Source organism: Cimex lectularius, unplaced genomic scaffold, assembly GCF_000648675.2.
Source record: "Cimex lectularius strain Harlan isolate CLEC.00 unplaced genomic scaffold, Clec_2.1 scaffold301, whole genome shotgun sequence".
Classification (NCBI taxonomy): domain Eukaryota; kingdom Metazoa; phylum Arthropoda; class Insecta; order Hemiptera; family Cimicidae; genus Cimex; species Cimex lectularius.
In genome coordinates, this window is record NW_019392845.1 from 348,144 (window position 1) to 368,969 (window position 20,826).

Below are 20,826 nucleotides of genomic sequence, written 5' to 3' on the forward strand. Positions count from 1 at the left end.
CTTCAGGGCCTGGGATTTACAAACATTGTTTAAATTTAACAAATACATGTAGGATGTGGAAAAACTCTGTTTAATTGGAATCCATGGAGTAAATTCGAAATTATGGGCCTTTAAAATTGATCTTTGATGATCACTTTAATAAATTACATTTTATAGATCGATGGACATTAATTTTTCATCCTTTGTCCTTTTTTGCGTAACTTGTGACGCGCTGGGGAAAAGTCGATATTCTAGACGAAGGCCGACTGCAGAGTGAGCGTGAGTACTGACTACTGACTACTGAGTACGACCCAACCCAAGGGCAACGGGCATCGGCCTTGAGTAAAGAGTAAGCGAACTTTTGTTTTCTCTGTGTTCTGATTTCTGAGTGATATTGGTGTCCTGTCAAGCCGAGTTGACCGATACTCGTTCCTGCTGTAAAATGTGGATCTATGTTAAAATTTAGCCTCCGACCTTCCAGTGACTGGGTCTCAGGCTCTGCGAACCTTTTCGAAGTCAAAAAATGTTTAATCCGTGCTGATCAGGACAAAAGCAGAATGGGTGCTTTGGCCAGCAGGCAGAATGCTGGCGTCGAAGAGGTCGATGTCGTCTCCAACCATGCTTACAAGTACCCACCGAAATCAGGTCAGTTCTGGTCCAAACATGACATCCCACTTTATCGTTCATTCGTCTTGATCCGTCTTATTATTTTACAGGCAACTACTTCGGTAGCCACTTCATCATGGGAGGAGAACGGTTTGACACTCCGCAACCGGAGGCCTATCTCTTTGGGGAGAATGCGGACCTTAACTTCCTCGGAAGCCGACCGACCCCTGTCAGTAACAAGAACTGTGGCATTTTTAACAACCAATTATATAATCATCAATTACATTTCGTTTTCCATTATTATTTAAATAATATAATTTTATGTTTTTCCCAAGAATTAATGTTTAATAAATAGGGTCATACAAGTCCAGTAGACATTACAATATTTTTGATTATAAAGCCAGATGTGAAGAGGTTTTTTTTTGTTAGATATGCAAAGTGATAACCTACAGTTTAGTTATTTTGAATCATCTTGGTTTCTGTCTTTAATGGATTGAATTTCTGTCTGACTAAAGCACAGCCTTGGCCACTTGTCGGGAACGATCTCGCCATGTTAGCCAAGTTGTCTACTCCACCATACCTTTACCATTCCAAGTTCTTAGAACTCGACCCCCTCGTTGTGCTCTTATGGTTGTCTGGGTGCCTGGTCACAGGTCTGGAGGGTAAAGAAAGGCAGCCAAGGTCCAACCTTCAGACATAAACACTGCAATTGAGCCCCATGATGCTAAAAAATATAAAAAACGTATTAAAAGAAAGTGGCAACATCATCAGAGAAGCTTTCACGTATCAAAAGCACTGTCGATAGGTGGTCCTTGGGGGACCTGACAGTAATACATGGGTCATCCTCATCCAAGGATAGGCCATAAAGTTAACTCATAGTTTTATTACATTTTATTAGGTTTTGTGGTTCACTTGACCAAATAAATTCTTTCCTTTTTAAAAAGATAGTTCCTACTCACAGTAAGTTGTTTTGCAACGATCCGGATTTCGAGCCTTTTAGCTCATCATCAGGTTTTAGAAGTCCTTCAACCTGATGATGAGCTAAAAGGCTTGAAATCCGGATCGTTGCAAAACAACTTACTGTGAGTAGGAACTATCTTTTTAAAAAGGATTGAATACCACACTCACTCCATCATTTTTCATTTCTATTAATTTGCTAGTCAAAGCAGTAATGGATTATAACACAATAAATAAATTCTTTTCAATTAATTAAGGTTTTAGTTGAGATAAAAAATGGCAAAATGGAGGGAAAATTCAAAAAGGTGGAGTTGAGAAGATAGTGTCCGAGTGGATTGAAGTCACGATAGCTCAAGTGGTAGAGCAGTGGTGTATTTAGCCAAAGGTCATTGGTTCGAATTCCGCTCGTGACACTGACTTTTTTTATCTCAACCAAAACCTTAATTAATTGAAAAGTTAACACATAGATTACTTTTGGGCCAAAGCTTGCATCCGGTGAGAAAGGTTGCTCTAATTGAAGGGTGCAATTCCTTGGTTCCATATAGAAAGCTCGTTGGATGCTACCTAATATGAGAATTGTGCGTGAGTATGGTAGCAAGTATCTGGGTTCTGTGTTAATACTTTTGAAAGAAAGAGGGCAGTTTTATTGTATATAGTACTTGATGGGTATTCCATTTTCTGTAGATGTGCATGTACTGTACCCTTTAAGAGTGGTTGTATGCCCCGTTCTGTGCTTAGAGCACACAGGCGAGTCCTACAATAGTACAATGAGGCCTGGTTGCATTGGTTGAATCTCTTCAACAGTTACATTGTTTGTACCAAAACACTTCATGCTGGCAAATGTAGCACCAGTTTGTTATTGTAGTAGGTGTGCTTGTGTTTCCTCAGCTTCTTTGCAGAATTTGCATGTGCCATGACGGGTTATGCCAGTCTTATTCAGATGTCTATTTAATTTGCAGTGTCCTCTTAAGAATCCTGTTCGTTTTTCCTGCTCCCTTTTTAATGTTACTTCTTATTATGTTCTAATTATGTTACTTCTTTCCTTCCAAGTTTGTTAGGAGGTTCTTGGTTTGTGTCCAATGAAGGGCTCAGGACCTATCCTCCAGGAGCATCTGCTTTCTGACGCCTTCCTACTTCATGTCCTGGGACCCAGCAAAGGGTACTTTCTGAAAATGAGAGGCTTACTCCTTTTGAATGGATAGGGGTGGAATTGCTTCTTTTTTGTCCTCCCCACCTCTCCTTTTCAGACCTCTTACAGGGATCCTCCTGAACAATAGTTAAGGTGATGGTCTCTTTATAGTATCGTCTCTGCTGAGACTTCGTCTATGCCCAGGACCATTACAATCACAGGCCCTTACATTTTGCACTATCAGCCGGAATGAGAATATTCTGTTGAGGCCTGTGAATTGACGAACAAGACACAGGTCTGGAGAGTAATAGAAAGGCGATGAAGGCCAAGACATTTCAGCCTCCTAACCTACCACCTTGATCTGGCCCTATGTCACTAAAATTGCTATTTAAAAAAAAAAAAAGATGACAGCATTGGTGGGCAGGTCAGCAGAAACACTCTACCCTTTAAATATTAAATACTTCTGGGAAAATGTGAATGAAAGAAGAGCTTGCTAAGAATAGGCCATTCAAGGTTGTCACACGTACACTTACTTTGGTCCAAATCTTGTATATTTGTCTGGCAATATAAATTAATATATATATTGTCAACATGATTTTGAGTAAGAATCTTTTTTTTTTTTTTTTTTTTGGCGTTATGAACTATGCATATTAGCCATGTGACAAATTCGTATATGTGTGTTCAAATTTGGGGGGTTATTGGGAAAAAAGGGCCAGGGGCAACGGTGGGAATCGAACCCACGACCGCGGCGTGAGAGTCTCTCATGCTAACCACTCGGCTACCGCGGTCCCCCGAGTAAGAATCTTCCTAAATATATATATATTTTAATCATTTGTAATTTATGTACTTTTCAATGCTGATATTGCTGAGTTCATAATGAATGATCTCTTCTCAAAAAAAATTTTTAGCTCTTAATTTTAAAAATGAGAGAATTTTTACTTATTAACTTATTATAATTATATCATGGGAAATTCTAATTAAACAATCTAGTTATTTGTTTTGTATACCCGACAACAACAACTTCTATGGTTAAACAATTTGTAACATTTTTCATTACCATTCATGAACTCTTTATTTTTTAGTCATTTAATTTTTTATAACTAGATATATTATTTATACCTAGTTGGTCTTTGTTTCTCAGTTTCCTTATCCACCACCGCAACCGAATGAGCCGACCAAAACTCTCAAAAGCCTTGTAAATATTCGAAAGGAGTCATTACGACTTGTGAAAGCTGTTCCTATCACGACAAAATCCGACGGCGACTCTTCGGCCAAGCATATCCAGTACAACATTGAATTCGTTTTTGACTGTGATGCCCGTACTTCCATAACTATTTATTATTTTTGCACTGAAGACATTGTTGGAAATGGCCTTGTGTAAGTAACACACTGTAAATTGCACAGTTTTCAATTTCTAAAATTTAAATATAAATGTTTAGATATACACCGAGAGATCAAAGCCTTACGTCTGAAACATTCCATTATCAAAAAGGAGCCAACCAGCTGTTCTCGCAGCCTTCTCATTTATTCGACCCGAGTAAATTTTCTGCTGAAGAACTGTACTTCAACCCAGAAAAAGAGATTATTCCGATAGCCATCCATTGTGTGGCACAAGACGGACCTGATGGTAATTGGCGCCGTACTTCATTTCAATTTAAATTAAATATATTACTCAAGGGAAAATTTGTACAGACACGAGACAGTCACATACGTGTATTTCTGTCGTGGAAAGACATTCTGATGGCACTTACGTCCTCAAAGCCTTGAAGCAGAAACTGTTTGTAGATGGACTGTGCTACCTCATACAAGAGATTTATGGCATTGAAAACAAAAACATAGAAAACCCCAAGGTAATTCATTAAAAAGTAAAAAATTAATGATTTTTTCTCATAAAAACTTTTTTTAGGCAAACAGTGATGTAGAGACAGAAGATAATGGTGCAGAATGTGTTATTTGCATGTGTGATGTCCGTGATACTCTAATTTTGCCTTGTCGTCATCTTTGCCTCTGTAATTCGTGCGCTGATTCTCTTAGATACCAGGCCAACAATTGTCCAATTTGTAGAGCACCTTTCAGGGCACTTCTGCAAATCAGGGCATTGCAAAAATCAAATTCACCTCTACCGAATTTACCACCTGAAGTAAATTTACACAAAAAATTATTATTTAAAGTTCTTATCTAATGTTTTAAACTTTTATTGTCTTTTAGGGAAGTAGTGAAAATATACCATCCGGCTATGAAGGCGTTTCTCTGATTGAGGCTCTCAACGGCCCGACAACGATGAGGCCACCAGCTACATTGCACTTAGAATCACTTGAAGATCCAGATTTAGAAATACCAACACATTTATTGAACAGGTAAGACTTGTTAAATTAATTATAATTTATTTAGTTTAAATGTAATGTTTTTTATTTCAGATCAAGTTTAGAAAGGACCCCAAAAACATCTAAAATGGTAGGAAGCCCAGATTATGAAAAAGAAGTGTCCTGTTCCACACCCGAGGTTGGTATTTATTATATGTATGTACAAAAAAAAAATTAATTTGTTCAGCACAAAATCATGTTATTGCTCAAAATGCTGTTCCTCAAATTTATTTCTGAATAATGTAATTAACACTCGCACCGCGTCGGTAAAAAAGTTATAGTAGGTGGACATTTTAGACTAATAATCTTTTTTTTTTTCTTTTTTTTGTAAATAAAACGATTTAATAAAAAAATTATATTTTTATGCGAAATTTTTAGTTAGTAGTAGTTTTAATAATTTAATTTAATAATTTAGTTTAATAATTAATTATTTTGTCACGAAGACAAAGGGTAAGGGGTTAGGATGCGAATAGTAGGGATTTTTATGTACGAAGTGAGTAATAAATTTACTTCAATTAAGTATTTCTTTCATCTCAACCGAGACCTAGATAAAAAGAATAATTAATTGAATGTTTTTTTTTTTTTTTTTTTTTTTTTTTTTTTTTGCCTTATGATCTATGCATATTAACCATGGTGACGAATTCTTATATGTGTTTATATTGGGGGGGGGGGGTATCGTGAAAAAAGGGCCAGAGGCGACGGTGGGAATCGAGAGTCTCTCACATTAGCCACTCGACTACCGCGGTCCCCTAATTGTAATAATTAATATGTCAATTATGATCACTAAACATATATGGAATAACATTTATATTTTTGTTTGAAACAAGCTAATAAAATAACTTTACATTTAGGAGGAATACAGTGGAGGTAGATTGTAAAAATTATTATGTTAAGGTTTTTGTTGTTTTTATTTTATTTTATTTTTTTTTTAATTGTACAACTTATTAGTCAATAGTATATAGGCAGGGAGTCTGAAACATATTACACTTTTGTACATATTTGTTTTATTTGTAAATAAATTATTCTTATTTTTAGTCTTAAAAAATAATAACTGTGGGACTCCATCACTGTTTCACGTCGCTCGCCAATCCCAGGCTGCTTCGCTGCTCCCATTTTTTTTTTTTTTTTTTAATTGCCCGCTAATCCCCTCATAAAAAAGCTAGCAGGTGCTAGATGCTGTGGTGTGGCCTGGGGATTTTCAAGAGGAGCCCCCATTAGTGTTATAAATATATAATTTTAAAAAAAGCAAATCAAAAAATAATAATAATAAGCTCAAAAAATTCCAAGCCTCTCGATTTTTGATAGGCTCACAAGAAAAAATAACTTGTACAGTACTCCAATGCTTTGTCAAAAAAAAAAAAAAAATATATTTTCTATGCTGTTTTCTTTTAATTTGCGTTCTATTTTAATAATTATCTTTGCTGTAAACCTCGAAGAGCTATATAGAATTGTCTATGTGTAAATATTGACCCCTGATAGTTCTTAGTTTTTTGAATTTATAATCAAACCTATTTTACCAAAGCTTTGACCGTGTGACTTATTTATGGTCATAGCAATTGCTAGACGGGAATTGTAACTATTTCAAAACAAAGGGTATTTCGGTTTCTCCTGGGGTGTCTAAATATATTCGAGGGATGTGCACAATATCTCCATGTTTATTCCCAGTTAATATTTTGCAGTGTAGTATCGTCCTATTAATTTTCTTACTATCAAACAGGCCCCATTAGGCAAATTTCTTAATAGTATAACTGTACTGGCTCTTAAGTACAGTTCTGCAGGAGGCATTGAATGTGACATTGATTGTAAATATTGAATGAGATACTATAAACTTACGTTTTCATTGTCTCCTTTGTCACCAGCTACTGATCTATGAACCCTCTTAATATTTCTCCTAGTAGACATTTCACAATAAGATGATTTTTTTGCAACTTCATCATTTCTAGCTGATAAAATAGTTCTACTAATTATTTCTTCCTCCGATATATATATATATAGTAAATATTGTCTTAAAAGACCTGGGATGGTGGGGCGAGTTAATTTATCTTAACAATTATAATTTGTTAACGATACTCTTTTTGTTGAAGGTACGCATGTCAGTACTTTTGGCAAGGGAAAACGAGGGATCTAGTCCAAAAGAAAAAGGAAAATCGCCGTCAATGTCTAGCCGTTGGAGGGAAAAACCGAAATCTAAAGACACCGTCAAGACTGTTAACGAGACCGCATCAACACACGATGAAGTAAAACACAAGCAAACAACCTTTAAAAAAATTACACTATATTATTTACATTGTTACTGTAGGCAAGCGTAGAAGAGGAAGTGGACAGCGAGGCTGAAAAAATGTCCCCCTTGTTGAGCAATAGGAAAGGAAGCAAAGATGATGACGACGACGAGGATTTGAGCGTCGGCGACGAAAGCCCTGGCCACAGTGGCCCTCAGGGGAGAGGATCGTCACCCACATCACAAGGTCTGCTCCATAAGTAGAATCAAAGCTTCTAGCACATCTATTAGATGTACATAATTCAATCATGAAATAAAATAGAAACTTTTGTAAATAATTTTCCTCAATTGGTGCTAGTAAATTTAACACTTCAACAACACTTATCATAGGGGATTGTTTTTATTTCATTCTAACAGACTGATACCCTTCCATTTTTTGCCATTTGGCAACCTTTTAATCGGTTGAAATATTTCACTTTTATAACATTTTTTTTAAAATTAAGTTACCTTTAGACTAATACTTAAGATTGCGATACTTAATCATTGTTCATCCTTTTAATTTTATTATATTCATATAAACATCATCACCATTATTATTATTATATTATTATTATTATTTATGGTTACCTTTGTATTGAATAAATAAAAATTATTTCTACTTGAGTGCAAAACAGTTCAATAATTTCCTGATCCCTGCTAGTTCTTAGTTTTTTAAAATTTGAAGTTGTGCGAGTGACTGCTTTCCAAATTAAACATAAAATTAATTTAATGGTACTCAGGACAGAACAAAGCTAATAAAACTTCCTGAGTTATTTTAAATTAATTTATTTGTATATAGAAAATGGGATATTCATATGCTTGGTTGCACATGGACAATCACTTGTTACAGAACATCTAATACTGTGATCCTTGCTTTGATTTTACTTCTATTTCTTTCTTTTTTTTTTTACTTTTTTTCTTGCAATACTTTTATTAATTTAAAATGTAAAAATAAACGCAACGGCACATTATCAAGAGGGATATGTGCTGGTGTGACATGTGGTCTGCGTTGCTTACGATTTTAACAGCTTTCACTTCACAAGAGGGTACGATGATTTCAAACGTTATTTTTCCAGTGGAGATATTTTATCTATCTACTCATGGTCGCACATTTGTATACGGCCAAATTTGTATATTTATATACGTACTTATTTTTGAACCTTGAACTAAATTTAAATATAGGTTCTATTTAATTAATAATAAGTAATATTTAATTTTTTTCACTTTATCTTCTAGTTCAGTTCCACTATTCAAATCAATATTGATTATAAAAAGCTAAACGAGATACAAGGCAGGGGGAGTGCTACAATATGTAAATATATGTCTAATTTTTTGTCTTTTTAATTAATTACTTTTAATAAAATAACATTTAAGAATTTAATTGGCTTCAAACATTAAGAAAATAATTCTAAAAAATATTATCTCCTGAATTGGACTAAATCGTCAATAAGTACATAGCTATCATTTTGCCTCAATTAATAATTCTAGACAATGGGTGCTTATGTATTTAGTTTGTTAATTATAATTCAAAAAAGAGGAAAGATTTTAATTTGCGATTTCTATCTGGCTTTTTTTCTAAAGATATATGTATTTAAAACAATTTTTTCTTTAACTTCTTTTCTTTCAATCCAGCACAAATTAATATTAAATAATTATTTGTAATTTGGTCATTATCGATCATTATTCCTACCCTTCCTGTCTGCCGGTCGTGTTTTGCCATTTTGCCATCCCCAATGTTTTGGTTTGCTCCTCTCCATTTTACAAAGGAAATTTGAATTTGGTAACAACCAAATTGCAAATATTAAAAACTGCTATTCTTGTTTATATCCCCTGAGGAGAGGCTTGTTTAATTGAGGGATAATATTGATTGATAATAAATGAAATATTTTACAAAATTACCAATTCCTCAGGTCTTTATAGATATCTTTAGCTTGATTTATCTGCACTGTAAAATTTAAGACAGTCCCCTAACAATGAAGGCGGCCAAATGGCGTAACACGTCTGACAGTCCAAGACAGGAGAGAAAGGCCGGGGAAAAATGATCAGGAATGACCAAATTACAGGTTCATCAAGATCACAAAGAAATATCTCATGAATTTTTAATGCAATAATTAATACATAATCATTTTTTATAGTACTTATTGCTTTTATTATAAAATTGTTTTTACTGTTTATTATTGATCAGGGTTTAACTATTCATTAAAGACAAGGTAGTGGTAATTTGCATTATGATTTATTATTTGAGATCAAAATATATAGTTTTTAAGCTAAAAGAATATCATCTTGTTTATGCCTTAAATATTAGAAATTCTTTACTTTATTAATAACTTTTAATATTTATTTAAAATCACAGCTTTTTATACTGTTTTCATTGTTAGTTCGCACGCTTAAAAATCTTTAAATTATCATAGATCTTAATAGTTAAAGCTAGGTTTTGATCAATAGTTCAAAATATTAAAAAATACTATTTGCTGAAGTGTAAAGAATGTTAATTCCTACAATGGTAAAAAAAAATTGTATTTAAAAAAAAATGATAGGTTGTGTGTTCCACAGGTGGCAAAGCAAAAGCGGAAAATCTAATGGAAAAAGAAGGGACAACTGCGGCAAATGGGACCATCGCGGTTGGCGACGATTCCGATTATTACACACCCGATGATCCACCTGCGGCAACTAGCCCACTCCACAATGACAAGGTAATTAACTTGCAGATAAAAATTTATTCTTCCGTTGTAACCATTTATTCCTGCCCCCCTACGGTGTTTTAAATGTTAAAAAGTATTTTTCACAGTTTTCTTAGAATTTATACAAAAAGCATATTTATGAGTCATATATATTGACTGTATAATACCTTTTTTTAAATTACTAGCTTGAAAACAATGGTATATAAAAATAAAAACATTTTTTCATCACTGTCAAATATAAAAATTGCCCAAAAGTTAATTTTTCTAGACAAATTTTTATCCTTTCGGTGTATTCATAAATTCAATATATCACCTTAATTTTTATATACGTTTTATTATTAATTTCAATATTTTTAATATGCATGATAATTATTAATTTAAATAATAAAAGCTTTTAAATTCTTTTAAATTTATTGATACTTTTTATGTGCGATCGATATTTTATGTTGTTTAATATCTTCTCATTACATCAAAAATCCTCTTCTTTTGTCAATTAATTCAATTAAAAATATGTGATGTGGCTTTGTGTCTTTTGGAGCTTTGTACCAAGCATGTTTGTTGTTACCTGTGTTGAAATTTCGAAAGAAAAAGAAAAAACACTTCATTTCAGTATTTGGCCATTTGAGCCGATGGATCTTGAACTATTTATTAATTGTTTTTATCAAGAGATTATTAACAAATCAAGACGATTTCTGTAGGTGGAGTTTTTTAAAACAGATGATGGCCTGCCTAGAGTAACAGTCTGAACAAGTGAGTTTTATATTTTTTTGTTTTTTATAATCACTCGCTTCTTAAAAATACCGTCACTTTTTTTTTTAAATAAATTTTTATAACAGGTGTCGGGAAATTGTAATCAAAATTTAGGTACATCAGTGCACCTCTGTCATAAATTTAATAACATTTCATAAAATAACGACATATTTTTCTACTACAAAATTTAATTTAAATTATCTTGAAGATTTTCTTGTGGCTTTTAAGAATTATCCTTTTTTAGCTTTTTTAAACATTAGGGTTTAAAGAAAATCCATTAATTTAATATATTAAGTTTTGGATACCTAACAACAACCATACAGGTGAGTTAATCTTTGAAGTATTTGATGATGTGGAATGTAGTCAATGGTGTTTATTTTTTTGGGAGAGAAACAAAAGGAAAAAAGAACCATACAGGAGGGGTTTTTAGTTAATTTATTTATTTACGGTTTGTTACCAGTTAACCAGAAAAATTGGTGGCTTTTCATTTGTTGTTTTAATATCTTACCGCTTCAAAACCCATTATTATTACTTATTGTGTCTTGGTACTATGACAGCCAAGGAAGCTCGTAAAATTTGAACTGCATACAGTAATGAAACAATAAGTGAGCATTCAAAAAGTACGCTGTTTAGCTAAGGTCGGTTGAGATGAAAAATATGGCATGCTGAGATGAATGGCAGGATTTGAACCCATGAACTTCGGCTCAATATCCCGTAAGCCAAACCCCTAAACCAATGAGCCTGGTCCACTTGGACAGCTACTGCTCATTTCAACCAAGTCCTTAGAAAAAATATGATTAAAATAATTAATATGGTTAATTATGACTACTAAATACATATATGGTTTAAAAAAGTCCTCCAACTCAAAGCATCACTTTTTGTTGGTGAAAATTTGGTTTTTGCTTCAGTGGGACATTGCTTTCCCGTATACTTGGTCGTTCTTAAAAGGACAGGAGGATCTTTAACGTCCGCACCTAGCCTTCTGCCTTATCGGACGGTTTGATTCTCAAGATGAGAGCACACCTCCGCATATGACAGAAGTGTGTTACTGCCGCAGCGTTGATGTAGAGGCAACTCAGCCCCGAGGGGCCAAGACAACCTCGCTCCCCGCTTGCCTATTCCAAGTGGTCAGGTCTGCATTAAGCATCGAACCATATGACGTGCGCAAAGGCCTAGGCCGAAATAAATTAGCCTGGTTTCCCTCGCACTCCCTAGATAGAGAAGGCCACTTTATCTCTCAGAGTATTGAGGCTCCCCCAGCGTAGAGATTTCTGGATCCTCTCCGGCCACGGTTTTGTTTAATCACCCCCTAGAGAAGACTGCCTATGGTTAAAGCCGCCAATCGAACACATTACATACATCTGCACAGCGCACTTGAGTAGGCGCAACCGATTTACTACCCATTTCCATCCGCCACTACTCACGCATTCGGGGGACTCCGTCAGCATAGTCTGAGCATCCTCAATGCTATATGCTTCGATTGTCCAATCCGCCATATCCCATGAGGCCGAGTGAATAACGATGGTCATACGCAAGTTTCATGCGAAGGTCACAGATAGAAGACAGCCTCTTCTCTACTAGGTACCTGCCAGGGGTCTTGCCACATTCCCAGTGTAACAGGGGCTGAACCTTGGAACATTTCTGTTACCCCGTATTACATATGGTTATGCACCTTCCCCCGTCTATGCCGACAGGATCTGGTAACCTAATCCACATGTGCCTCTGATAAAGCACCTGCCGACCCAAAAGTACAGCTTGTGTTTTAGAGAGGTTGCCATGCCCTGAGGGGGGACCATTTTTTTTTCACCCGGACTCTCCCCTTCCCTTGTAACCAAGGGTTGGAAGAGATTGCAGGGAAGAATGAAGGAACCTGGATTGAGAAAGGGACGTGGATGAGGGCACCCCTTTCTTGGGCCCCGAGCCTTATCCACATTATACCACCCGTCACTTCAATGGGACAGAGACAGCCAAAGGTATAACCTTGTGTTACTGTATATATTTTTTGTTGCATATTAAAATCCAGCCAAAAACTTCTCTTTGTACCATTAAAGCATTGCAAGGCAAATCTTTACCGCCTGAAGCTTGTTACCATTAATCAATTTATGAAGAATCCATTTGCCCAGCTTCAGCATATTCCCGAGCTAGAGTGAATTGTTTATTCACCTTGGCAAGCAATTAACATGTTTGAACGAATTAAGTTCGATAACCGATATGCCCAGTAATCTTCCCAAGAGGTTCAAGTGGCAGTAGTCTCAAGACTTGGCCAGTGAGACAGCCTAGAAGAATGATCAGTGATTCTTTGTACTCTAGTGCCAGATTATTTTATTTTTGAAATTAGTTGATTTTCTTTTATTCTTTTTTAAATTTGTACAAATCAACGTATGCATATTAAAATACCGTACAAATATAGGGGGCATCAGTGGCCACAATGGTTAAGGCATTGATACATTGCTCTTCACTATAGGTCAAGCAGACCTGCATTTATACCTGTCAAACTTACAAATGCAATATTTATCAAAAACTGCAGCACCCCTCCGTTGTTGTTGTAACACCCTCGTATTACCAAGCCTCAGAAAAATTCTGTATATTTCCATACTTATATTTATTGTTCAAATTAATTCATAAAATTAAAATAAATCGTAATAGAAACATCATGGACACTACATACATATCATACCCCACTTGATACTTGATACTGCTAGAGAAATTATGCCTGAATTCTTATAAATTTTCAATTTTGGCAGAAACAAAAAAGCCCTAGAGCATAAAGCCACATCTACATCTGACAATTGCTTTTAAAAATAAGTTTACTTTTTTTAGAACGAGTCTATTCGTTTGGGAAATTCGGCTCCTGGTACACCTCTGAGTGCCACAAGTCACAGGTCTAGCGCAGATAGCTACTCTTCTTCTAACAGTTGCACCCGCCTTCTCATTGAGAAAAACAACCATCATAACTGAATTCTAATGTGATTAATAGCACTGTTTGTTCAATTACAATTTTAAAGCACAAATTTTTTTGAAATCAGACAAAGCGCAAGGCGAGATGCATTTTTATTTATTAAAACACTGCTTTTATTTATTTTAAATGTAATATAATGGGATTCTTTTGTTCATTGTGATAACTCGCTGTGCAAGCTGCTTATTATAAAATTAGAATAAGTAAGCTGACTAATATTAATTGTTTTAATTATTTCTTTCCCTGATTGCACAAAAGTTGCTCATTTTTGTATAATGGTTTAATTTTTTTAAATAATTAAAATTAATTTGTATTTATGTAAAATAAAAATATTGAAGAAATGAATTATGTTGTTTTTATTTACCCACTCTTTTACTTACCCACCTCTAGGCTTGACTTTAAAAAAAGTAATGGATATAATTTTTGTCTAAAGGAAAGATTATGTATGAAATATAAACAATAAAAACATTGTTTAAAAAGTTGTTTAATATAATAAACAATTACATAGCTTGAGCAAGCTCGGTCTGAACTTTCCTCCATGCATCAAGTGGGCCGTGCGAAGGCCTGTACTTGACATTGCAGCCATCATTTTGGAGTCTTCCGTCATTTCTGAGGTTCTCGAATTCTTCACGGTCGTATTTCGTGAATCCCCATTTCTTTGAAACGTAGATCTGAAAAAAATGTGAAATTAGTATGAGAATTCAACCAGGAAAATATTAACAGTGTACCTTCTGACGACCAGGGAATTTAAACTTGGCTCTCCTCAACGCTTCGACGACAGCAGCCTTGTATCTATCGGAAGACCTAATGCTCATAATAGGCTGTCCAATGTGTACACGTGCGACGATACCTTGGGGCTTGCCAAAAGCACCTCTCATTCCAGTCTGGAGCCTGAAAATTTCCAAACATATTTCATTATCTTCTGCAGAAGTTCTATTAATCAGCAATGGATAAATAATTTATCTTAAATATAAATCTCATAACACAGTTGCATTTTTAAACCATTATGTTTTTTATATTTAAATTCAGTGCAGCCAGCACTAATTTTTACGGCCACACACTTTCAGCTGGGCCACGGTAATCAGCCTGGCCTGTTGACAACAGGGATTTTTTTATATATGAGGGTTCACAACTGCAGAGGTCATAACCCTTGGGGGTGTCAGAGTAAAAAAATAAATAAAAAATATATTACAAAAATTTGTAAATATACAGGGCCACTGGATTTGAACCCAGGACCTTTACCTTACAACAATGCCATGTGAATGCCTAAACCGTTGTGGCCCAACAACAAAGATTAACTCATCAACAACTGGACTGTTGACACAACTTGTTTTTTTTTGTTTTTTTAAAACTTGCATTCGAGCCTTGGTCAAACCTACTGCTTGACCTGCAGCTGCCCACACCAATGCTGCTGAAGTCCTACCACTGCCTGATCTGTACATTTAATCAACCACTGAGTAGGGTAAGTCACTGATTTAATTTTTTTTTTGTATTTTGTCAGGTCTGATTTTTTAGTGATAATTTTTTCGAGAAAGCTTTTTCAATATTTTCACCTTCTTCTACATGTATTTTTTTTTGTAAAAAGTGAGTAATAAAGGTAGAAACTTATCCAACACCTAACAGATATACCTCAGCCCCAACACTAATGTTTAAAAAAATGTGTGGTATTTAGTGACCATTAGTTAATGATAATTTGGAGAGATCGTGAGATGCAGTCTGGTGGTTTAGAAAAATTATTTTTAGTAAAGTTAATTACAAATCTTCAAATTAAAGTGAATAAATATCATCAGAATTACGTCCCTTAAGGTCAGCATAAATGCACAGGTAGGTGCATTTCAGAACGTTTTTCATCATATCAATTATTCAATACCACAAAATAAATTTAAAATGATATATTATTATGCTAAAGTAAATTCATGTTGGATAAAGACCCCTTAACATAGACACCCCACGAAAAAATATAATATATAAATAATAAATAAAGAAATAGCATATACATTTCTCTAAAAAAAACACAATGCACTATTATTTAAAAAAAAATCTTCCAATTGATATCAATATCAGAATTACGTCCCTTGTAGTCAGCATAAATGCATAGGTAGATGCATTTCAGAACGTTTATCATCATCTCAACATTATTGTGTAACTTTAAATAGTACAAATTACTAATATTTACTGCATGTATTTACGTGTATGTGGTATGTGCTTAAAGTAGACTGATAGACAAATTTAACGAACTACTCAATTTATTTAGTTTAAAATCAAATTATCTTTTCATCATATCAATTATAAAATACCACAAAATAAATTTAAAATGATACAATATTGTGCTGAAGTAAATACATGTTGGATAAGTCCCCTTAATATAGGCGCACCCCACCAAAAAAGGGGACTCAAGGAGAAAAAGTTTGTGCAAACAAAAATGACAACAAAGTAAGATTTAATTGTTTTAGCTCTCTTTAAACCATAATAAACATGTTGCAAACAGATTTCTGCTCATTACATTCACTCACCAACATACGTACGTTATATACATACCAAAATTACTTGGGTTGTTAATAAATCCAATATATAAATAATAAATAAATAATTGTCTTCATATACATTTCTCTAAAAAAAATCTAGCAACCACAATGCACTATTATTTTTAAAAAATCTTCTAATGATGTCAATATCAGAATTACGTCCCTTGTAGTCAGCATAAATGCATAGGTAGATGCATTTCAGAACGTTTATCATCATCTCAACATTATTGTGTAGCTTTAAAAGTATAAAGTACTAGTATTTAATGCATGTATTTACATATAGCATATGTGGTATGTGTTTATAGTACACTGATGGACAAATTTAATGAACCACTCAATTTATTTAGTTTAAAATTAAATCCATTATCTTTCTACATTAGTTACAAGTAATTAAGAGCTATTGTAGTCAAAATAAACAGTAAATAATGCTTTGTTTATTTTTGAACAGGCTAACCCCATTTGCACAAAAAAGCATTACGACCTTCCATTCTGCTGTGCCTAAAATCGCTTTCAGTTCATATTTTTCCTTTGTTGATTTCATTTGATATTCTTATTCTTAAACCTTTTTCAATGATGTTGAGCAAGTATGACAGTACCAGAGTAATAACATTAAAGGAAGGATACAGCCAGCACGAAGTCGCCAGGAGACTGATGCTGTGGGGTTCCTCCGGTGGAATACATTCCATGGTGGGTCAATAATGTTCTGGGGTGGAATTTCTTCTCTAAGAGATTCTTGCTAATGCAGAATAATTGCATGTTTTAATGACTGCCTATTTGAATAAGGTTGGGGTTAAGTACTTGGTGTGGCCAGCACTGAGTCCCGATTTGAACCCAATCAAACTCATTTGGGACCAACTTAACTGAAGATAAGGTGGCAAAACCCAGATCCTAGAAGAATTGGAAACGTTTTCTTGGAATGGGAAATAATTCCTCAGGATTTTGCAAGAAATCTTTTTCAAGGAATGCAAAGGTGTTTAACAGACATGATTCATACCAGAGGTGGAAATATTTGGTATTGATAGGGGATAATTTTTTCTTTGTTTTTGAATTTTCAGTTTTGTTCTTTACTTAATAATTCGTTTCCCCCCCCCCCACCAGCACCCCGAAGGATTATATAACCTCATAGTAAAAGTGTATAATGTGTATTTATGTCAACCATTTCTTTAATTAATGTTAGTGTACGTGCTACAGAGTAATAAAAACCTTAAGTGTTATTTTCAGAATTACGTCTCTTATAATCAACATAGATGCATAGATATACATGTTTTTGGATCTTGAAGAAAAGGGTATTTCAAAATTTTTTTAGTCCTAATAATCAAAATCAACTATAATTATAACAGCGTAATTCTCTTTTCTACTTAATCGTACCAACTAACCATTTATCATATTTTATTGATTCAATTGTTTATTTTCAGTATAAGAAGTTTATTCCTTGTTGCATGGCTGTTGTCAATTTTATTCTTTAGAAGCACTTAATGTTAGTGTACGTGCTACAGAGTAATAAAAACCTTAAGTGTTATTATCAGAATTACGTCCCTTATAATCAACATAGATGCATAGATTGATGCATTTCAGAACGTTTATCATCATAATTTTTTTGTCAAAACAATGACCAGGACTTAAATATAAACACTTACCTATCAGCTCCGGCGCAGGACAACATTTTGTTTATCCTGATGACATGGAATGGATGGAGCCGCATCCTGATGTGGAACTGGTCCTTACCACAGTTCTTCACGAGATACTTATTCGCGCAGATACGTCCAGCTTCAAGGGCCTCAGACGAAAGCTGTTCATATTCATCAGAGACAAGATGGACACACAAGGGGAAATCGTCAACCTTCGCTTTCTTTTTCCCAAGATCAAATATCCTGATCTTTGAATCGGGGACACCTCGACAAAACCGAGATTTGGGGTAAGGCTTGTTTTTGCAATAGCGATAACTGTAAACATGAAAACAATAATTAATATTCCTGAGAACAAAACAATATAAATATCTAGGTAATCTGTAATATCATTCATTATAGTGTATATATAAATTTAACTCTTTACTTTCCAATTTTTTTTTATACAATTAGTTATGTTCAGATTATTATTTTTCACTCTCGTTTTGGAATAGAATGCTAATGGTCGATTTTAATGTGTTAAAAGTTCAATGAACATGAGTCCACGTATTTCGCAAGAGAGAAAAACAAATAATAACATCTTTTCAAGTAACTTGAGTCTATTTTTATTTATTCAAACATACATACTAGGACGGACTGCGATAGCAGAGTGTTTAGTGATAGCCACTCTTGGCTCGTAGAGCCTGTGGTAAAAAGGGCCAGGGGTGATGGTTTGATTCCCACCGTCACCTCTGGGACTTTTTTTCCATAATTCTCTTTCCCCCAACTACATTGAAACAAACAACTACTCAACTACATACTCTGGCTAATAGAGAGTTCATAAGGCCAATACAAAAATTTAAAATGTTAAAACCTGTGTACACACTTCTCAAAATGGATTTACATAACTGTGTTATTTTCTCTTGTGTGCTGCTTTTCATTTTTCTCCTTTTCCCAAGTTGAAGCAGCTACCACAAGTTAAAATATTCTATTTGGTTTGTTGATATGATCCGTATTCACAAAAACTGCTAGATCAACTTTTCATACTAATGAGCTAATTATATTATTTCATAGACTTTCTGGTATAGAGGAATACATGACTAGAAATATATTAGAACTGTTAACTTTCAATGTGACAGTGAAAGAGATGAGGAAACGTGGTTGACAATGCATATGGAGATATGGAATGCACTACAAAGACTTCAATTTGTTGAACACAGACTTATCTGCTTTAGTGAATATATATTTTTTTTTTTTAAAAAGTCAATATTAATTTTTATTTTAATCTGGAGTATTCAGTATTTTATTTAATAAACAGTCTGTCGTCAGTATGAATTTAAAATCTTATATCGTTTAAAACCTTGGTTTTACCATATTTTTTGGGGTGTTTGATCTACCACACTAGTTGGAAAAAATGTATCGATCCTACCAAGCTTTTATTTCAAAAGCTTATTAACATATTCAATATGGGAGATGCACTACAAGTGATTCTACAATAGAGAGGAGGAAAACAACAGTAACTATACAATGATTGAAAAACCTGGTACCACAATGCTCTTCAACCACTTTTCTTTTGTGCTCGTGTCCTTCTACAGGTTTGATGTGGGGGGATCAAGAAGTTGAATGAACTTCTACTAAGTGATTTTTCAGACTTCATGAAAAATTTACTGTCAGGCAATGTTCTTGTATTAAATGATAAGAACACGAGTGCATGAGATTTGTCCATCTGCCTTAAGGTTAATCATAAGTTTCTGAATTTTTTTAAAGTGTATTATGCTATAATATTAATGGCTTCAGGACCAAAATACAAGACTTTATGTTTATTGACTTTAATTTTTTGTTTTCAAGAGACTGTTAAAAAAGTAATTTTTAAAAAATGGCCTACATACTCCATTTTCTTCATATGCTTTTAAAGGAATGTTTGTCTCCACCTAGGAACACGAAACCCCATTATTTTTAAAATTATTAAATCAAACTTTTAGGGCTTATTTAAAAGCATCTTCGTGATCCCCTGACAAGGGATTTAAAAAAAAAAACTACTTTTACGGTCCATTCAATTTTAAATAAATAATATAAAACTGTTCAGTGACTGATTGACAGACAACGCACAGACCAAACTGCTGGATCTAAAGGACTGATAATGTCCTTATGAAAGATAATGACATAGATAGCTGCTAAGAAAGGATTTTTTGAAATTCCATCCCTAAAGCGATCATACCGAGAATTCTTTACCATTCTATGCATATAAAACTGTTCCTTGACAGACAGACAATGCAGACTAAACCATTGGATCTAAAGGGCTGAAATTTCTACAGTGCATTCCTGAAACAACATGGAAAACCGCTAAATAAGAATTTTATTTAAATTGCAGCCCTAAGGGGATCATATGGATTTTTTAACCATGTTCTAAGTGAACTGAAGAAGAGAATAATTTGAGAAACAAGACATACTGTAAAGCCATACTATCACGGCATTGCATTAAAAAGGTACATTAAAAAAATAAAGCTAATTTCTACAAAATTGTTTTAATTTTAAGCTCGATACATTTTACACCTTAAGAAATTAATATACAGCAAACACGGAAGTGATATGTGGCTTGATTTAAAGGTTATTTCCATCTGGTCAACAGCAATCTAATAAAACTTTTTGCATTCACGTTTTAAAATAAGACGTCTTAGAAATAAAAAATAAATTTTGGAAAAACAGTAAAGCGTCCATTTGACTTATTTTAAATAACAAGACTAAGGTCACTTACCACCGTGCTGGCCGTCTCCCCATCCTGAAAACAAACAAGTTCTACTTAGAAAAAGCCCGGTTATAATTTTTTCCTGCAAAGGAAAAAGTATAGACTGCATTTTTTAAATTTTTCTTATTATTATTTGCTTACTGAATAGGATGTTTTCGAATAAAAATTCTCTAGACTTACTTGAGAAAGCGTGCAGTAACAAGACAACGAAAGAGGTCCGAGGTTACAGCTTTCTAGGGACAATCGCTGCCACCAGACGAATGAACAGTACGA

At 34.1% G+C, this 20,826-nt stretch overlaps 2 protein-coding genes across 5 annotated transcripts; one reads left to right on the forward strand and one right to left on the reverse strand.

The window, feature by feature from the left end:
• Positions 1–223: 223 nt before the first annotated feature.
• On the forward strand, positions 224–13,767 carry LOC106664517 (probable E3 ubiquitin-protein ligase MGRN1). 3 transcript variants are annotated; one of them, XM_014390305.2, is made up of 13 exons: positions 224–328; positions 446–624; positions 696–814; positions 3,813–4,048; positions 4,111–4,298; positions 4,364–4,521; positions 4,578–4,811; positions 4,880–5,028; positions 5,089–5,173; positions 7,119–7,271; positions 7,334–7,499; positions 9,845–9,984; positions 13,543–13,767. In XM_014390305.2, the coding sequence occupies exons 2-13, from the start codon at positions 537–539 to the stop codon at positions 13,678–13,680; spliced, it is 1,854 nt and encodes a 617-aa protein (XP_014245791.1). In that variant the 5' UTR covers positions 224–328; positions 446–536; the 3' UTR covers positions 13,681–13,767. The 3 variants fall into 3 exon arrangements, with proteins under 3 accessions (XP_014245791.1, XP_014245789.1, XP_014245790.1); XM_014390304.2 differs by adding an exon at positions 10,671–10,722 and having other exon boundaries at positions 279–624; XM_014390303.2 differs by having other exon boundaries at positions 278–624.
• Positions 13,768–14,142: 375 nt separating this feature from the next.
• Positions 14,143–20,826, reverse strand: LOC106664518 (60S ribosomal protein L10). 2 transcript variants are annotated; one of them, XM_014390307.2, is made up of 5 exons: positions 20,734–20,826; positions 20,563–20,586; positions 17,841–18,146; positions 14,407–14,569; positions 14,143–14,349 (listed from the first exon to the last, which is right to left on the reverse strand). In XM_014390307.2, exons 2-5 carry the CDS (start codon positions 20,583–20,585, stop codon positions 14,179–14,181), a joined length of 663 nt encoding a protein of 220 aa, XP_014245793.1. In that variant the 5' UTR covers position 20,586; positions 20,734–20,826; the 3' UTR covers positions 14,143–14,178. The 2 variants fall into 2 exon arrangements, with proteins under 2 accessions (XP_014245793.1, XP_014245794.1); XM_014390308.2 differs by lacking the exon at positions 20,734–20,826 and adding an exon at positions 20,695–20,713.

Excerpts from the sequence above, each read along its gene's own strand:
- LOC106664517 (XM_014390303.2), top strand. The coding sequence starts at position 432 with ATGTTAAAATTTAGCCTCCGACCTTCCAGTGACTGGGTCTCAGGCTCT. Across the intron at positions 4,049-4,110 it reads ATTGTTGGAAATGGCCTTGT|ATATACACCGAGAGATCAAA; the intron begins GTAAGTAACACA and ends ATAAATGTTTAG. Across the intron at positions 7,500-9,844 it reads ATCGTCACCCACATCACAAG|GTGGCAAAGCAAAAGCGGAA; the intron begins GTCTGCTCCATA and ends TGTGTTCCACAG.
- LOC106664518 (XM_014390307.2), bottom strand. The coding sequence starts at position 20,585 with ATGGGGAGACGGCCAGCACGGTG. Across the intron at positions 18,147-20,562 it reads GGGAGACGGCCAGCACGGTG|TTATCGCTATTGCAAAAACA; the intron begins GTAAGTGACCTT and ends TCATGTTTACAG. Across the intron at positions 14,570-17,840 it reads TCCTGCGCCGGAGCTGATAG|GCTCCAGACTGGAATGAGAG; the intron begins GTAAGTGTTTAT and ends GGAAATTTTCAG.